The sequence below is a fragment of the Homalodisca vitripennis genome, chromosome 1 (assembly GCF_021130785.1).
Source record: "Homalodisca vitripennis isolate AUS2020 chromosome 1, UT_GWSS_2.1, whole genome shotgun sequence".
In the NCBI taxonomy this organism is placed as follows: domain Eukaryota; kingdom Metazoa; phylum Arthropoda; class Insecta; order Hemiptera; family Cicadellidae; genus Homalodisca; species Homalodisca vitripennis.
This window is the reverse complement of record NC_060207.1, coordinates 155,465,728-155,486,675: the sequence shown is the minus strand read 5'-3', so window position 1 is coordinate 155,486,675 and position 20,948 is coordinate 155,465,728. Positions and strand designations below refer to the sequence as shown.

Sequence of the window (20,948 nt, the reverse complement as noted above, 5' to 3'; positions counted from 1 at the left end):
GATTGAGTCAACCATAACATAGGCCCCTTAAGTCTAATGACTGAGTAGCTGATGTTTCGTATGTAGGCTATTTGTTTTAGTTTATTAATTTCAGGAGGAATTAAAATAATAATTTGAACAATGAAACGATGGAACTTGTAAAGAAATTATAAAAACGTTTTATTGCGTCTTTTTATAATAATTTTCTTCTATTTTCACAACAAACTCATTTATTTTCTATGCACGTAATCTCACAAATATTTTATATACAATGTAATTTGGAACTTTTTATGCACGTATCACATTTTATATGTAATAAAATTACACGTAGTTAGTTATTTATATATTTGTTTTTGTACATTCATTTCGTGTTTAAGCGTCAGCGCCCGGCTATGTCGGCTTTTCGATTCTCTGTTTTATTTAATTATTGTAATAGTAACAACATTACATTTTGACCACTTGTGAGATTTTTGAGTTCCAGACGTTTTATTCCAAGAGCCACAATTGAATAAACAGTGACCCTTTGTTTTATGTCTATTGACGTAACGTACGCGTTGCCCAGGGAACAATGAGACAATAACATTGATCCAGCTGACGGCTATATGGTGATCTCGATTCTGGCGTGAAAGTTTTGACAGGTAATTTAAATTATTACTTTTCTCTCCCCGACTGTTCTTTGATACTGTATGTTACTGAGCCTTAGTAGTAGTTAAACTTTTTTATACAATGGAACAGGAGAGACTAATTGTCCCTGGCCCTGGAAGCTAGCTACATATTGTACCGCCAACATACGAGTATTATTTGTTTAGGGAGCTTCACAGAAACTTGATCTCTGAGAGGTAAGTAAAAATATACTGGTTATAATAATTTACTAGAATGGTTTTAGTTTATCAATTAACTTTTGAATTTTAAAATTAAGTAATGATTCTGTCTTAATATCAGAATCACTTAAATTATCATGCAATACATAATTGTTAATTATATTATGTTTATTAAAATCATGTTTATTTTGTGCATTCTGTACGTTTACTGGAGCCAAAAATATTATGATCATAATAAAATGAATATCTAAGAATTGTTGTCAAACATGCTAAACATTGAACTATAGTTTTAATTAATGAACTCTGAAAAAGAATAAGGCAGGCTTAGTGTGAACGGTACAGTTATTGTAATTATGTTAAACATGTTGGGCGAGATTAAAATGAAGATCTTATTCAATAAGAAGATTTTGATAAGAAAAACATAGTTAGGTAACAAAGCCCCAGTTCATTTTATGCAATAACTTCTGTTTGTCATGGTTTGAAAACTAAAGTTAAGCCAGTGACACAGAAAGTCTGCTAACCAAACATTTGCTATTACAATTGTGAAATGTCAAGTTTTGATACACAGTTTGAATTTGTAAATAATTGAAACAATATTGACATTTAAAACATCTTTTCATACATTTCATTACAATCACCAACAAGGCTAGGGTTCTGAAATTACATTCTATTGAATGCCTGGAGATATCTTATCTTTATATATTCTTATATCAAACTATAAGGTTTGGTGATATCTTAACCAAGTACACATCACATCATACCCTGAAAAACTGTTGTTATAAATAGTCATCGAAATTTCATTGAAGTTTTGTCTTATTGACATTGCACAAGATTGAATTATTTTACGAAAATTAGAAATAATTGTTGAGCTGTTGGAACCAAACTCAAAATGATGGTATAACAATTATAATTCCAAATACTTTAAAAAATTAGTGCTTCAGATTGTAATCCTTGAGACCTACATTAAAAAGGAAACTCTCTATAATAATAATTAGAATTTGGAAAAATAGATTTTAAAATACGATAAAATAAGTATTTTATCTCTGAAGTGTACAAAAATACATACAGTATTGTAACCATTTTATCTTAATTATAAATCTTAATAAGGAATAATAATTGTACTACTTCAAATTATATATCAATCATCAAAAAGTGAATTAATATTAATATATTTCATTATTTTTACAAAAGTAATTAACTAACAAATCAAATAATAACTAACTAGATTTTACCTCTGATTTTCTATTTTTGTTATTCTAACAACCTAAACCTGCACTCTTAAAAAATATTTTCTGTCCAAAATTTAAAAATCAGTGGTTTGGAAGCTAAACTGATTACACATGAATAAGTAGATACCCCTGATATTATTCATTCTAAAAAATATTTAATTGTCTAATAGCAATAATATAGTATTAATCAAATGCAAACTGAGTTTAAAAAGGCTCATAAACTTTAATGTTTGCGTATATAATAAGCACAAAAATAGTCCAAATTTGATTGAAGTTTCATCAACATTCATATAGCTTTTATTAGCTTTAAAATTGGGTATTACAAGGTACAGTTCAAACATTTTGAAAGAGTTTGCGATTAGGAAAGTATATTGTTGTTGATTTAAAAATTATTGTTAGTACAATCTGAGCATATAAAGAAAATCAGCCCATTTAAAAACTTTTATTAATTACTAAAGTTTAACTACACTCTTGAAATTGTATCTAGATATATCTGTTTTACAGTTCATAGGGATAATATTTATTTAATCAAGAATGTAATGAAACGAGCATTAAATTTAGTTCCTTTCGTTGACACAGAACAATGACGTACAGTTGTGACTCCGATGATGGCTTCAAGGAGCCCTACTACGATTTCGACAGTGAGCTCTCCACAGGAGTTGGGAGAAGGCCCCGGGTCAACTTCCATGATGTAGGAGGTGGGGATGGCGACACTCCAAGGGTAAAGCCTCGTCCCAAGAGTGCTTGTAGCGCAAGTGGCAGAAGAGACCGACTGAGAAGTCTCACGCGTGGGGAGGTTCACAGCAAACCCACAAGATGTAATTCAGCTCTTGGTATCAGGTAACTGAAGTTAGGTTAGCTAAGAAATATAGGCTGTCTCTATATAAGTGCCACATATTTAGCAGTGACAAGATATGACAGTTTTAGGTTCTACTAAGAATTAATGTTGCAATATGTATTTAAAATTCGAGTGGAGGTAGTTTTAATCTGGCTTGTTACCTTAATATTTCCTTTTATTCTATTTATGTTTTTATTTAATATACACATTTTACTGAACAGTGTTTAGGCTGATCTCATACATCGTTTAATGTGATTTGATATTTTAATTTAGTTCATTATTTGATCACAAAGGGTCTTTAAACTATATTAACATCACAAATAATTTTACTTAATAAATCAATTTAATACATTTGTAAAGATCGTGATTTTATTAAGTTTTTAGTATGCTGTATGTATTTTGCATTATACATGTTAAAAAACCGTAACAATATTTTTGTGTGTAAAAAGCATTAAAAGCCATTCCAAAATGCTGTGTGACACATTTGATAAGTCTCCGGAAAAACTCACCATACAAGTCATACACAGTGCCCCACGTCAGGCTGACATAATGATAAGGTATGAGTCTCTAGAGCCCCACACCGGGTTTTAAGAAAGAGTGAGTGGGCGTCTAGAGCCCTACACCAGTGTGAACATGCTAAGCGTTATATTTTCTTATAGGAATTTACTTATTCTTACACTTTACCTGTACGTCTCTCATTGCTGTTATTTATATATTGTGTCTTGTTAATTCTTGTCTATTCTTGTTTATTCATGGTTTTATTCTCATTGTTTCGTGCTAATTTATTGCTGTTATTGTTCGTTGTTTTCCATAGTTCAAATCACGGTACACTAATAATTAATTACGTTATCGTCATTCATAGTTTATATCCGTTTCGTCACTTAAATAGTTTATTAATCGTTATTGCTCTATTTGTCACTGTGGTTGTTTACTTTCATTGTTTAATTATTGTTCAAAACTGTAAAAATGGAGATGTCCGTTGAAATGTAAAATAAAATAAAATAAAATAAAATAAAGTAGTTAGTAATGTTCTGGTATATTGTAATGAATAGTATGAACAAACTATTGTATTTTTTTCTTAATCTTACATAATTGAAATTAACTTCAATTTTATCCCCACAGATTTTGTGATATTCGTAATAACATTTTTATGATAAACATGAAGGGAGTTTTGTCCTCAGAATAAGTACATGTTACAAATCTAAACTACAACTTCAATATATCTGTAAGTAGCACGATTATAAACCCTGACTAGCCCACTGTTTAAACTTAAATGAACTGCTTTGCGGTTTATGTCTGCTTTTTATGGTTAGAGGAAATTAATGCAAATTATTATTCACAAATCAATTTTACTATTTGTATGTGAATTTTTAAACTTGAAATAGCATGAATGATTTTACTTATTTATGATTTTACTTAATATTAATGTTACAAGTAAAACTATAAATAGTCTTTGTCAGTAAATTTATTATTTTCTTTAAGTGGTTTCCAAACAAAGTAAGAGGCATATACAAAACAATGTTAATATTAAAATAGAATAAAAAGAACTTAAATAAGAAAGCATAGTGATAGGGAAACACTGAGGAAATAACTTACAAATGACATGAATGTTGGCTTGGAATTTTATAATATTTAGTTATTTGTAGCAATGTTCTTTTATATATATATTTATTTATTAATAAATAATAAATATATAAGTTTTGTTTCAGTGAAATTCTCTCTAATTAAATAAAATGGTGATTTCGAGCTCAAATTAAAAAAATCAAACCACATTAAAGTCCTGATAGTGTCCACCATGCACACAGGAGGGGAGAGGGGCGGCGAGGGCACCACAGCTGTATGGAGCTCTCTCCCTCCAGTGATGACATGGCGCCAGCAGACAAGAGCTGTATCAGGAACTTCCGCAGGAGTCTCAAACTGCTTGGCTTGCAACTGGAGGGCTTTGATCTGGGAGCTGGTGAACACTCACCCAAGCCTGATGTCAAGTAAGTGTACTTTTGGTTTATGTTGTTATACCAATGGATGAGATTACCCAGGACTTTTTATGTGAAGTTCCAATTCTTTCAAAATGGAAGTTCTGTCAGGCAGGGGACTGAGAAAATACACACTTCTTAAACACATACAAACACCCCTAACTACACACACCAGGTCACACATAAAACTAAAAGTCTGCATAATTTCTAGAGTGTGAAAATACTCAAATGAGTAAGGGGTAATTGGGGTTACTTCCTGTTCAAATGTTATGGAACAGCCAACATTGGTGATTTTAGTGAGGGAGGGGCAATTAAGATTATTGGGTGCTCTCAATTTGTCATTGACATCTTGGCAAAAAGAACAGTTGGCACTGTTCTAATCTCTACCAGTAGAAGTGGGCTCCTCAGATTTGGAATTGCTAGAGAGACTAACTGAATCAATCCTATAAACTCCGTCATCCCTCGCAGTAAACAAGATCTTTCATCCAAGATACTCCCTTACTATACATGTTATTTATGTACTCAAACCTCATTTTCGTTATTTGTTTGTTACTTTAATAACATTTTGAGCTCATGTTTTAATAATGATATTTTTTGTTTATAATGGTTTTTGAATCATCGACAGCAATTTTTGTTTCCAATGATAAAAAATAAAGATGACAAATTTTTAAACAACCAGAAAGTATTCATCATGATTTTATCTTTATTTAAGGTTTTTACAATGTTGTAGTAATGCTTTCATACTATTAGATACTATACTGGTTTTCTAAGTCAGTGTACATGCTATACATGCCAGTGTACTATTGCCACAAGAAATACTGTGTCTAATCTAAGCCTGAAAAAATAACATTTGTAGAATACATTTTTTGTTTTGTATTTTAAACATTTGTACGTTTCTTCTTCTTTAAGAAAAATTATAAAACTATATATGTTGTGTGTCTGTTTTATATTATAGAAATAATAAGTTTGAAATAAGTCATATTGAAGTAATTTCAAGAGGTTTTGTTCATGACAGTGGTTATATCATCAACACAGTGATTTAGATGTATCTGTTATTGTAGGAATGCACATATTTAGAAGTATTATTTTTGTGAATTTCATATTCAAGTGGACAATAAATGTTTTATTAAATGTTGAGGAATGCCAAGTCGAAGGTGAACTCCCTGGTGACTAGACGCACAGTGTCCCTAGAGGATCTGCATGAGGCTGTAGTAAGAGTGGGCTTCCCCCTCAGTTCTGAGGCCACCGGAGGTAGGTTATTAATATAAAAACCCCAGGGTATAAATACTATTAATATTTTTTGTAATAGTGTCATACAATACGGGTTAATAATTAAGAGATTTAAAGCTACAGTTGAGTTAGGAAACCCCATTCACACCTTAATTGCTGGTGTACATTGAGTGAGACCAGCTACTCTTACTCTTAGTCTTAGCCCTCCCTCTGCCATGGTCAATGTGTTAAAACAGAGAACATGGTGAGTTAAGAGTAGTTGTATCACGCTGTTGAAACAGAGTCTACTCAACAACTGGTAAGATCCAATTGCCAAATTGGAAAGGCAAGGAAATATAATTTTAGATACAATAATAAGGCTGGCATTTCCATAATAATAAACTCATTATTTAATATATTTTAGAAACATTTATATTGCATTAGTGATTAATAACCCCTTTTTCATAACTTTAAAATAGGTTGTGGTCAAAAAATTATATATGGAATAATGTAAGTATAGAATCATAAAAATAGATCTGACCTGAAAAATTTGTTTTAATTTGATGCATTGAGTTTTCTATATTCATTATGATATGCGTTACAGAAGGTGAGAGGCATCGTCAGGTCCTAGCAAAGGCAATATATGAGGAGTGGTACTTCAAAAAACAGGAGGAAGAGTTCAAGCGTAAACAAGAGGCAAGAAGACAGCAGAAAGTGAAACAATGGGAAATGCAGCATGTAAGTTTCATCTTGTGTTTTTAAGTGTAATTAGAGTTTCCTTTCCTAATTTTTGTCAAAATTTTGGAGGGTCCATGGTTCCTTTCCTAGATCTGCCACTGATTCCTACTAGCTTCATTGAGTGTGCAAAAACCATTTTGAATATTCTGCTTCAGACCTTCAATGTCTAATTATGAGCTAGAATTTTTGCAAATATTGTCATAGCTGTAATCTTACTATTCTTAAGCATTTGAGAGTACTGAACTTAAAGCACCTTCTAAGTAGGCGGATACATTAGCAATGCCAGGAAGAAGTTTACCAGCATGCAGTATATCTGGAGGATATTACTTGCTTTCAGGAGACTTGATTTATGTTAGAGTACTTTACATGGACTAACTATTGAATCTAGGATTTCCATTATTACTTAAAGGAATATTTTGATTTGAGGAGTGGCTGATTTCCTGGCCTCATCCTAATTACATCCTATGCCCATCATTACATAGGGGGTCAGGGACTTGTTGCTGGGCGGTCTGTAGGGGTGACGGGTGGCGGTGCTCGTGGCGTGCTTGTGGTCAGGCTGTGTGTTTGAGAGAATGAATGTAGCAATAACAAGAAATTATTTAAAAAGTAAATTGTTAATTTAAGTTTTAATTTATCTTGGTTTGAAATTTTTCTACATATTCAGCTGATAAATTTGATTTTTAATTATTACATAGTAGTATATATTTTGGTTAAATTTAAATTTAAAATGGAATTTGTTATAGTTTTAAGGTCATTAAATGTAAATATGTATATATATATATAATATATATATATATATCTGTATATTATGTGAGGTTGAGTGGTAGAGAGGGCTAAATAGCCCTAACTCCGCCTCTTGAATAAAGGCATATTTCATTTCATTTCATTACAGTAAATTATCACCCTTTATTACTTCTCTTCCTACCAAAGACCTGGCATTTTAAACTTTTTGCACATCCTATTGGTAACAAGTTATATTTTATATTGATTAATACGTTATATTTTATATTCTTTTTGATAAGCATGTTTTAATGAATGATTACTTTCACTTCGATACTGCTTTCAAAAATCTGAATACTGTTAGTTTTTTATTTATAATTTGTATATGTTCATTGCATTTTCAACATATATTAATGTCCTTAACATAAAGCTGTTAAGTTAGGTATTTTGTATACAATGCTTCAAACAAATTTCTTATTTCGATTGTTATTCTTCTTTCAATGCTCTTTTTATTTTACCACATTGTTAAGGTTAATCATTACAATTTTTGTTGTAATTATTATAACCTTAACTTTTCAATCACATTTCGGAAACTCAATAAAAATATGTTACATAATGCAGTATCATAAATAACATACTCAACAAACAAATACTCAAACAATATAAATAAAAATTAAGTGTCATTAAATTAATACATATAATCATACATTTTCTTGATTAATGAAGGAAAAAAATTATATCACATTTTTGGTCGGGATCATGTCATGAAATATCATACTGTTATCTAATTGTACGAAAATAGTTATGATTTAAAAGAATAGAATTTTATTAGTAATGTTTCAGAGGAGATGTGAGCAGATGCGAAAGTCACAGGAAAGCTACACGGAATGGCTCCACAAAAAAAGAAAACAACAACAAGATCAGCTGAGAGGTCCCAAAGGCCCCACTAGGCAAGTATAGAACAGAAAATACTATCAGAAAAAATGAATGCATAATTTTACTTTCAGTGAAAATAAAACCGGCAAGACTTCTCTAAACTGATTGCATACAACGTATTAATTAGGCCACTGATATTTTACCATCAGTGACCTAAAGTTAGCAACCGGCACTTAAAGTTGTCCCTTTCCTAGGCATCCACCAGGAAAGAAATGAGAGTTCACAAGATAGGGTTCACTATTACCAACTGTTGCAATCACACAGTAACCCTAATCCTATATTTCTTTCATATGAAAAACCAAAAACTTGGGAGTAGGTATTCTGATTATTGAGTCTAGTTGCTGGTAGGGAAGGTAGGTGAGGCTTTCTATTGTAGTAATATTGAGATTACTTGGGTCAAAAGTTGCTACTCACTCTACTTCTAGGTTTCATAATTATGAGTGAACTGTTGAAATAGGGAATGAGGAAACATATTTTGATAGTACTCACCAAATTTTCGTTTGTGCAGGAATAATATAGGCAGAAATTTTCAGAATTTTGTACTTTGCAATCACTGCTGTTACTATTTTGTACTTGTGGAAAATTTAACAATATACTGAGTGTAGTTTTTGCACTGTATAAAACTGATTAATGAATGACATTGCTAGAGTCATATACGTGATAGTCAAGTTCTATACTCAAGGGAAGTGACGGTATTGTTAAAAATAAAAACGGATTGGTTATTGGGGAAAGTTTTTTTGTGTTTATAGGAGTAGTTGTTTTAAGGTGGTGGATTCTTTAGATTAGGGCAATCGGATGTAGTTCATAACAGTATCGGTATGATAGATTATTATGAAAAATATGATCAGTTTTTCATTATTTTGAATTTTAGCAAGTGATAGAGATAATGCATTTTGTTTGGGTGGCTGTAGGGAAAGATTTTTTGATGTGAAGGAATGGTGGTTGATGATGCTTGTTGAAAGGGTTCACATGGATAACAGGTTATAAGAAACAACCCTCATTTGTAATCTCTATATCAAGGGAGGCAGGATTCATCAAGTATATTTGATATAAGAGAATTTGCATGGAAGTGTTTAAAAAGTTTTGGAATCCTTTCCCCCACCCAAGTGCTCTTTAAATTTAATTAATAATCACAAAATATTAATTCTTTTTATCAGTAAATATTATCATCAGCCATGAATAATTTGAGTAATACATTTTTTATGTTTATTAATGTTATTTGTAGCACATAAAAGAAGGTGTTTGATATGAAATTGACAAGAAAGAAAAATAATACAGAATGATCCGTCCCTATTAGGAACTGATGATTTCATCTATTAGCAGGATTGATTTCTTTTGTTTTCAATAATTACATTAAATGTTAAGTAGTGGCTGATATTTTTTGCCCATCATTTAAATACTATTTTAGCACTGATCTGAGAGGTAAGGGGTGAGTCAGAACAGTAGCAGTTGGACAGTGCTACCAATCCAATGGCACAAACAGAACATGTGCTGTTAATGAATTGGGCTTAAAGTCTATATTTAACCTTTCAGGTACCAGTTCAATCCACTGTTTACTTTTATCCATAAATAGTATTGTACTATCACTCATTTCACTTTATTTCTTTGGTTCAGGCCAATTCTTCCAAGTAGTTCAGTAACTCCTGAGAGAGCCCGGTCAGCATATGAATCATGGAAAAAAGAGAAAGAGAAAGCCTTAAAAAAGAAACAAGAAGCAATCAAATACCAACAAAAGATAATGGAGGAAAACAGCAATAAAGAAGATGCAGAAAGGGTAAGTTAGTTTTAACTTACTGCAGGTTTGGGCTTATGTTGTGTGGGGCCCTTTAATTTGGCACTCATATTGTATCCTGCTCCCACCCACTGTAATTAGGAGTATATATCACATTAACACACTATGAAACATAGATAACAAGTGATAATGATGTTATAATACTATTAGGCTAACACTTAAATATTAAATAAAACTGGAGAATAGGTAAGGCCATTAATAATTGAAAACAAATTGACCATTGGTGAAGTTTTCCAGTTACAATCCATGTATACCACTAAGCTACATGTACATTAGAACAATACAGTACCTCAGTCCATCGCTCATACATTGACTTTGTAACAAATAAGGAATTGAAAATCCTTACTGTGTTTGTGCAGACTATGCTAATATACAAACTATTTTATTAGACTGCTTGCTGTTGTAGGAACAGTTTTGATTATAAAATCTTTGTTAGAACTTTATAAATCATCTGGTAAACTTAAATACCTTTTGCGGACCACGTGGTATGGCCGCACCTGTTTACGGCCAGCTTTGATTAAATATATTACAATAGGAATATAAATTAGATTTGAATAAATTCACATTACATTAACACGAGTTTTTTTTATAATTATATACTTATACTTAGTATAATCAGAGAACACTAGAATTTGTAATTTTTATTGTACCGTACTTGAAAATAAGAAACTGAACATTTAATCAATAAGATTTACTAATTAGGTATACCTCTTAAAAGATAGTGCCATTTATATTGTAAATTAATTAATTTACATGGCTGGGTATTAATAATTGCCTAAATCAGTTAATTATTTATTTACAATACAATACAATACAACATTCTTTATTCATGGACATAGAGTACAGAATAGGCGTCACACTATGCTAAGCTATGCAATAACAATAACAATAATAATAACAATACAGAGATAGAAAAGAAAAATTATTTTTTAGTTGTTCCAGGTCACAAATTCGTCAATCGAGTAAAATGTCTGTTTGATGAGCCATGTTTTCAGTTGAGATTTGAAGTTCTTCACTTTACTGCTTTTCTTTAGATGGTCAGGTAGATGGTTGAAGAGTTTTCGTCCCATGTAGCTTGGCTGCCTCTCGTACTTTGTAAGGTGATGGTTGGGCAGGGTGAAGTCGTTTGCATTTCTGGTGTTATAGTTGTGTGTCTCTCCCAGTCTTGTAAGATTTTGCGAGACAGCATAGCAGATTACTTCCAAAATGAACAAGGACACAACTGTCAGTATGTTTAGATCTTTGAAAGCTAATCGACAGGAGTCCAAAGCATTTAGGTCTGCTAATTTTCTCACTGCTTTTTTCTGTAAAACTAATACTCTTTGCCGATTTGTTATTGAGGAGTTGCCCCACACTGTCACACCATATCGTAAATGTGACTCGAACAGCGAGAAGTATGCAGTTTTGGCTGTGTCCAGGTTGCAAGTAGTTTTTAGCCTTTTTATAACATATAAACTGCTGTTAAGTCTTTTACATAGTTGATTTATGTGTGAGGTCCAGGTTAGTTTACTGTCAATAATAATCCCAAGGTATTTTGCTTCAGTTGTAAGTTCCACTTCTGGAAGACTGGAGGTTTTTATAGTTTTCAGCCCAAAATTTATTTGCTGTGTTTTACTTGAGTTTAGCACAAGCTCATTCTGATGGCAGTATTGTTTTGCCATACTCAGGGCAATAAAAGATGACACCTCAAGCTCCGAAGGTTGTTTGTCGGCTACAATTAGAGCAGTATCGTCTGCGTACATCATCACCCGGCTGTAGTCCTGAAGCTCTTTCGGTAGGTCGTTTGTGAAGAGGATAAACAGTACAGGGCCAAGTACCGAGCCCTGTGGGACCCCTCTATTGATCGATAGTGGAGTAGATGAGACCTTGTAGATTGTATTGTTTCTTGTGTATGAGATTTCTACTATTTGTGAACGCTCCTCCTGGTAGCTGGTCATCCATTTCACAGTTTTCCCTGTCACACCCATTTTCTGTAGAAGAAGTGCGTGGTTCAAGCAATCAAAAGCTTTGCTGAAGTCCAAGAAGAAGGCACTGGTGGAATTCCCTTCTTCCAGTAGCTCCAGTATATTCTGAGTGAAGCTTATGAGAGCTGAGGCTGTTGATTTGCCCCTTAGGAAACCATGTTGCTGGGTTGTAAGGAGGTTATGAGTTGTAAGGTGGTTCATGAGACGGGAAAGTACAATTTTCTCAATTACTTTTGAGATGGTAGAGATAAGGGATATTGGTCTTTAGTTATCTATTAAAGTGGATGGGTTCTTTTTTAGTTTTGGATAAACTTTTGCCAGTTTTAGCGCTTTTGGAAAACAGCCTTGCAGTAATGATTGATTTATAACAGAAACAAGGGGAGGTGCTAGTTCTTCCTTGCAGTGTTTGAGAAGAATTGAAGAGATTTCATCTACTCCTGTTGATGGTTTTGATTGTATGGAAGAAATGATGTTTGTGACTTCCAGTGTTGTTGTTGGGAGGAGGATGAGATCAGGTACACCATTATGGGTTACAGGTTCTGCATTATTTAGTTTTGTAGATTATCCTGCCTTTTTGAGTGTTTTTTCAGCGATTGAGACAAAATATTCGTTAATATACTGTGCTACGAGGATTGTTTACTTCAAGCGTGATCTGATTTGTTTGGTTTGAGGGTTTACATCTTTCATAATCGATCACTCTCCAGAGAGCTTTCTGTTTATTGGCAGCCTTGTTGATATAATCAGCTGTGGCCTCTCTCTTTGTCTGTTTTAGTTTCAGATCATAATTTTTCTTTTTGGCAGCAGTTCGTGCTTTAGCTTCTTTGGTACCTTGAAGTATCTCATCCTGTAGTGCTTTGAGGTGTCTTTTTTTAAGGTTTAACATTCCTTCACTTGATATTGCAGTGAGTTTCTTTTTTGGTTTTGTTCTAGTCATCTTTTGGGGACATGCAGCGTTCAGGGCAAGTCTTAGTGTGATGTTTAAGAAATTATAGGCTTCATCTACATTGTTTGATTTGAAAACATCATCCCAGGATTCTCTTGCTAATATGTTCTTAAGATGGTTTTAGATTTTCTTGAGTGTATTTCCGAGTAGTTGAAATTGGTGATGGGGTGGTATTGGTCTGAAAGTTAACTGTACAGAGCTGTGCTTTATGATCCGATAGTCTTGTAGTAATCACATCTGTCATAATTTCTTCATCATTTAAGTTAGAACATATCATATCAATGGATGTTGCAGTGTTAAGAGTAACTCTTGACTCTAAAGTAGTAACTCTTTAACTTTAAATCTTATTAAAAAACTTTCTATTCAAAACAAAATAACTTTAGCTACCAAAGGCTTCAATCGATTACAGGTGATAATTAAAGGACATCAGTGTAAGGAACTAATTGTTTCTTGAAGAGGGCTGTATATCCTTCACAGTCATGTGCTTTACTGTATGGAACAAAACCGAAGAGGAATCTATTTTGCAAGGATTTTCAAAGGCCTAACCAGCATGTTTTCATAGGCTTACCAAGAGTGGAAAAAGAGAGCAGACAAGGAATGGTTTGCAAAGTTACGAGATGTTGAAAGAAAATTAAAAGAGCTTGAAAAGGAAGAAGAGAAGAAATTGTTGGAAAAAAAGAAGTATGCAGAGATGGCTTATAAAGGATGGATAGAGTCGAAAGAAGAACAAATGAAACAGAAGATCAAGGATGCTAGGTAAACTTTTTAAGTAGTTGAAAATTAGATTTTCCAACCTCATACAGAATATATGAGTTCAAATTAAAAAAAAGAGATTAAATTAAACCAGAATCATCAGATGCTCCACAGTAGTAACCACTATCTCTGTGACAGCAGAAGTATCCTGTTATCCACAGCCAAACTTCTCAAATCACCACTTTTTTAGATGTGTGTATTTTTTTACTTTTTGCTGCATGAATAGTATATAGGAGAAATAATTTTATTCATAAACAACAGTTTATTCGGTTATTATCCATTTATGACTCCTCCCTCTGACTCAAATAAATAACCCCTTTAATTAATACAAATTGTATTCCACCATTTCTACAACAGATTTTGAGAGATCTAGATTAAGATGTTTTTGTCCTCATGGGTCCAGTTTTTCCTTAAAATTCAAAATAAGACTTTTCTAAATATTTTTACACCTATATGGTTTATACCAATTAGAAGATAATAAATAGTACCAAAATTGATTAAAAATTGCAGCAACTTTTAATGATCTTGCTTTTATACAATTCAAGAGATTTTAAGTAAAAGTCCTAACCGACCGAGATTTAGAAATCTTAAAACTAAAGAATGGTACAAAACTAAACGGTTTTCTGAAGACATTTATAATTATAAGGCTTATATGTCGATTTTCATTCAAATCAGAGACCTCTAACATAGTTTAAATAACTTCTGTAGTTTTAATTTATCCAAAATTAAAATTACATTTTTTCTAACTTTGGTTAAGGATGTTAGAAAATCTAATATCTAATATCCAGTTTCTCAAAAATCTAATATTTTTTAATAATAAAAAATAAATTAAAATATTTAGAGTAGTTTTTATAAAATTTTATTTTTGTGGGTAAATATTTTTTTAAAGTGGAAAAATAAAACATCTTGCTATTACTATGTAACATTTTATCAATTTTTTGTTTAGTTGATAAACACACAAATATTTTCACAAATCACATTTTTACTTGATGGATTCCAAAACAAATATTTCCACTAAAAACCAAAACCGGTTTTATGGCTGTCGTTGTACATTTCAACTGTAACAAATATAATATATCATAATGTAATATATTTAAGTAATGACTTTGACCAAACAGACAACAATTTTTGAACCATTCATAAACTATCCTATTTTTATTCTTATACTAGCAGTTACCTACAGTGTTTCCTGCGTGCTTAATATTTATTAAAATTGACAGTTAAAAGTGTATTTTACTAAAGCCATTTACCTCTGTGTTGAACAGTGATTACAGAAACGTTTAAAAATAAAAAGTGTTGGTACTTTTAAGCTTACTCTATTCTCTCAAGTTATAAATGTAAAGAAACTTTAATGGTACTTAATTTAAACATATGATTGTGTTGTCACATTATATAATGTATGTTTACAAAGAACAGTTGATTACATTTTAACAGGCTCTTTCAACTAATATAATGTGGGTTTATTGCAATGCATTTCTTATGGATATTTTTGCAGCTTTAGGCGTTATTGAGATGAGTCCTGAGGTCAGAGCTCCGTGCAGACTTCCATAGTGCACTTCTAGGGAACAAGATAAACATATGTACCAAATTGCATATTACTTTTTATGGTTTTTGCTAGGCATTATTAAATAAATATCAGTTAGTAAGGACATGTCTTTATATATTATATAGGTTCCATATTGTTTCTGACATAATTTCACACATTGACATTATTTTATTATCAAGTTTGGACTTTATATTTTAATTCGCTGGTGTCATCATCATAAATGATTTTACCATGAAATGTTCATTACTATGACTGGAATTAGTTCATTCTTGTTAATCACTCTGGAAAGTTGCCCTAGTTGTTCTCATCTAATTTTTCTTTGATGTCACTGCTTGACCGTTATTTCACTTGCTAAATCCCAGTAGTCTATACATAATGTCAATGTAAATCTCTACTTGCTGATATTCCTTTACCTTATAAATTAATGCCATGGTACAAATAATTAATTATTTTATTGAATAATTATATTCATGATCATACCATATTATGATTTTTGTTAATATTCATGCCCACCAATTTTTTAAGCTTAGCAAGGCTTTTTCTTTTTCCCCAGTTCAAACCAAATCTGATATGCCACAACAGAACCTAAACTTTCTACCATGACGTTTGTATTAATCATGTAGGTTAATAATTTAATACCACTAGTGAATTACAACACATTTTCTAATATTACTCTAATTTTGAAAGACTGTCGAGGATTCTATCGTCAGGCAACTTCACAAACTTTTGAAATAACTTTAAATAATGTTAATCATATTCATTTTAACTCGAGTATGACTGCCATTTACAATGGAATATGTATGATAAATACTTTATATTGCAATATCAGACAATATTTATGTTTAAGAGGTTGACTGTCATGAGTACCATATTGGTACTCACTCTGACTTCTTATGAGGCAAACAGTACCCATTTGGAACTAAGTTCATTGGCAATTACAGCTGATTAAAGAGTTTTTTTTTGTTAATTGCTGATTTTTTTATGAATATTTTAAACAGCCTAAGCACAAGCTGCTTGTCCGTGTAGGCTAATTTCCATTGTAGACTATATGTTAATCTGTAATATATAGTTAAATAACTCATACTTAAATTATAAAAATAATATTTATCCAACTACTGTACTTAAAATTAAACTGTTTTATTTTATTGCCGCTTAGTAAGTATAGTAAAAGGGTAATTTACAATTTATCAACTGTATATAGGTGTATATGTTTTTGGAAATAAATATTTTTTCTATTCTACATATTCTAAAACAACAATTTTTCTAACCTTGAAATAATGGTTGTTACAAATGATGTTTTCATTAGTGAGTCAACAGTCTTGATGTGTGCTGATATTTTTATTCTTCATTTCTAATAATTTTTCCTAGCTAATATGAAAGATGGCAATGATGAATATATACTTAAGTTATTGGATGTAAGTTTTGAAAGTGGTGAAGTCGTCATGAATTAGGTTACAATAGTGACAATCTGGTTGAGATTTTTGATGATGATTCTGATAATGAGTGGATTTTGTTGTGAGTGAACATGACAGTGTTAGTGATGGTAGTATTGAAAGCAGTCAACCCAGTCCAATGCGGATAGATTATATAGTGGAACAAATTAAAAATACTTTATATAGGCATCTTAATGATGATGGGCCTGCAACAATTTCCTAGCCTAGCCCATTACTTGTGACAGGACAATATGGATATGGATATTTTGGAATAGGTTTGAGCATCTTTTGAGGATGTTTCATTTTTTGGACAATGAAACAGTGCATGAAGGAGATAAACTGAGTGAAGTATCTAATGTATTAAAAATTTATAATTAAAAATGTGTCTTTTTTTTAGCTAAACAAAGGGCGTTTAGCTAAAGTTTTTATGGAACTAATGTGTCCTACATAAATTTAGCCAAACTATGTACACTGTGGCACACTAGTGTTTCACTGGCAAGAATTTTGAATGAAATGAAAAATGAAATGCAAGAGGTTGATGTGAGAGGATGATAAAAGAAAAATGCACCAACTCTAAAACATGTACTTAATAAAGACAAAACACTTAATTATTATAAAACTGAACTAAAGAATACAGGTTACAATAGGTTTGCATTTACCAACAAACCACAGAGAACTGACTTGAGGCCAGTAGTAAATGGCGATTGTCTTGGCAGAAACAAGATGGTGGTAAAAATGAGGAAATGAGAGTGGACCTTTTTTACTATTGGTTTATTCTCAAAGAACTTATAAACACCAAACTGTGACTCTGCACTTGTTTATTACAAACTCTCTAATCTGTTTAATACTTAAGGTTTTCTTATTAGCTAATTTTCCAGAACTGGCAACCAAATGGCGGCCTAATTTCGACTGATCGGTTGGTCTGGTAATTTTTAATGTATTAAAGCTTGATTAATTTTCTTTTAAAGAAATGAGGTTCACAATGTATTATGTTGGCTTCATCCTAACTCATATGATGGTCTTTGGACCAACAAGGATGTGCAGTTTATTTACTTTTCTGTTAGCCCCATTCTCATGTTTTCTTTTTGTTCTTTTATTTATTTGTCATTGGACAAACCAATTTACATTTAGATTAACAGATCATAATCATTTATTGCAACAACAGCAACACAAATATACATTCAATCATTTTTTGTTATAGTAATACAGAAGCCCTGTGGTTTTTGTTTTTTAATCCTTACGTTTAATGGTAGTTTTGTTTGTCCTATGTATTCCCTCTTGCAACTACATTTTATACTTTAGTTTTAAAGATTTAAATCTTGTGTACCGTTTTTTGGTTTTGTTTTTACAAGACTTTGTCTAAAAGTGTTCTAAACGTGGTTCTAATGATGTGCTTTCTACCTACTCTTTTAATTTTCTCAGATAATCCCGGCACATAAAGTTTGACTTAGTTCAGTTTTAATTAGTGTTCTAAGTGTATGTTTAAGAGTAAGTGTGCATGGAGTTGAGATTCCTGCCCTATGCTTGTTACCTCTGGTATGAATTGTTTATTGTAACCTAGATTGTAGATATATGTTATGTTAGTTATTTACCAGAGGAAGAGATCAGATTGCAGATCTCAATACGTGGTGTTACTAATTTTTTGTATCACTGAACAATGGCAAATGTCCAGAAAAATCCTGGTTTCTTCACAATCCTTCCATCGTCAAAAACAAACAAATTCCAACATTCCAAACAAAGAATGTATTAAGTATATTACATATTACATTTTAGTTGTTAACTGTAATTAATAATTTTGTATGATTATAAAATTATTATCACAGCCTAAATCTGGCATGCAAGGAGTTGTTAATTCACTCATAGTAGTTTTGGTTGAAAAAGCCTATTATGACATAATTTTACTCTTCGTGTTTTGGAATAGGAAATTGGTGAAAATAACAAACTCTTAACAGTAAACAAAATTTATTACCTTATTTTAAATGATTTGAATCTTAGCATTATTTAACATTTTAAATATCAATAAGTTGACTGCTTATTGCCCATTTTGGAATAATTTTCTTCATTAAATATTTTAGTTTTCTCTATTAATTTTTCAAATATTTGAAAATATGTCTAAAACTTACAGTTCAAACATGTATAATGTTTGGTTTTTAGACAAATGTTGAAGTTAATGCTAAAACTGATTAATTTTTAAATTAAGAAGTCATCACAAACTCCCCATTTTATCAGTCTTTTCTCAGTTTTGTTTGAAGAATTATCCGTATTAATTAATATTAGGTCTGTAATATTTATTATGTATAAATATTTTTTTATTGTAAACTTAAAGCAAAATCACATTAATTAAGTACTGAAACTTCTCAAAACCACTGAAAGAAAATATGGTGATAGATGATGGAATTATAATTAAGATATTGTAACAATATTCATCATCGCATAAGAATGTACGCAAATTCAATCAGAAATGTACCTTTGCCATACAAGCTACACACAGATAACACATCTAGGCTAGTTTAGCTGTCACAAAATCAATAAATCTGTGGCCATAGTAGTCTAGGAACCCAGAGATACTTTATACTGTATTTAAGCACACAACCAACGATACAAAACAATATTTTTTCCTCAGATTTTATTATTCTTAATAAACTTAAAACTGACCATCAGACACATAAATAGTATAGTATGGTAAATAAATAGTTATATCACTATCAGAAAACCAGATAAAAAAACTGAAAATCACTATTTTAAGGGTCTTATATGATTAGCTGATGTTAATTTAACATATTTATGCATTTAGTTAGTTTTAAGTGTGTTACGCTTAAAAAATATGATCTGAGACATAATTGTCATACCACTTTGACCTCCACAAAAACTAGTGCTGCTGGTGATCGATTATTTACTTATGAGAAATTTCTCTATCAATGTCAAGAAAATCCAAGTTCTGTGATTATACGATTGATTCTCTGCATCTGGACTGTAATTAAGCAATTACAGTCCAATCTGTTATTCATAAGCATGAATAATTGTTTTGTTAAAGTAGTTGTCTGACTGGATTATTTTCATCACAAAAAATGTATACACTGTTTCATCTGTTTATAGGCAAACTGGTTTTTTTGGTTGCAGAATTTATAGCAACTAGAATACATACACGGCAAGGGTGTGGAAAACTTAATATTACTTGAGGATGTTGCTAAGTGACTCTTTACTGCTGATTAAAATGCTTTGTTTCACGAAACTAAACTGTAAACTCTGTATGCTCGGTCTAAGAGTTGACATCAATATTACAACCTATCCTATGTTTTTATTTGTTTACATAAAAAGATCCTTTAGTGATGTAAACGTGACCCCTACTACATGGTCCATCCATCTTTTGACTTTGACTTTAGTGGAATTAAGGTTTAGTTATTAATTGCAGAATAATTGTAGTCTTAAGAATATTATCAATAACTTTTAACTCCTGTGTTTTTAATACTGAGTTATACATAATTACTCTCTATATATAAATTTGTTTAGATAAAACTTACTTACATATACATATTTGTTTGTATTTTAGTAAACTTTAATAATTATTTTTCAACATATTTAATATGGTATAGGGTTAGATCCAATTTTATTCAATATATGAGACGTACACATATTGAAATTCAATTCTTTCTTAACGTTCCTTTATTACAAACTATGTATTTAGAACTTAATACATTTTACCTGTTGACAGACGTGCCCATACCGAAGCTCAGAGACGAATGGCTACTCGGCGTAATGAACGGTTTGGCCAATCACAGCAAGCCTTTCTCGCCTGGCTGGACCTTGTAGACGAACGATTCTACAGAGATCTGGCCAAGAAACGGCTTCAACAACAATTAACTGGCGATTAAAATGTCTCCATCATGTTTGAGTTCTTAAAAGTGCAATATTAAACCATTTTATCTAAGCACTCTGTATTTTTAACTTCCTAAGTAATAAAATTACAGACAGGATTATAATAATGAAATTTGTAAAATATGAATGTATTGTTTTATCTCTTCCATTTATTGGTACAGAAAGATAAAACTGTTGAAATGAAAAACAGAGAATGCA

General features: G+C 31.4%; 1 protein-coding gene across 3 annotated transcripts; it reads left to right on the top strand.

Annotated features, from left to right (window-relative positions):
* Nucleotides 1-2: 2 nt before the first annotated feature.
* Nucleotides 3-20,805, top strand: LOC124374341 (vicilin-like seed storage protein At2g18540). Of its 3 annotated transcripts, none has more exons than XM_046832577.1 (9): nt 3-617; nt 2,609-2,869; nt 4,673-4,852; nt 5,979-6,091; nt 6,654-6,787; nt 8,351-8,457; nt 10,058-10,217; nt 13,705-13,898; nt 20,587-20,805. In XM_046832577.1, exons 2-9 carry the CDS (start codon nt 2,613-2,615, stop codon nt 20,744-20,746), a joined length of 1,305 nt encoding a protein of 434 aa, XP_046688533.1. In that variant the 5' UTR covers nt 3-617; nt 2,609-2,612; the 3' UTR covers nt 20,747-20,805. The 3 variants fall into 3 exon arrangements, with proteins under 3 accessions (XP_046688533.1, XP_046688529.1, XP_046688539.1); XM_046832573.1 differs by having other exon boundaries at nt 4-818; XM_046832583.1 differs by lacking the exon at nt 13,705-13,898 and having other exon boundaries at nt 241-818.
* The last annotated feature ends 143 nt before the right edge of the window (nt 20,806-20,948 follow it).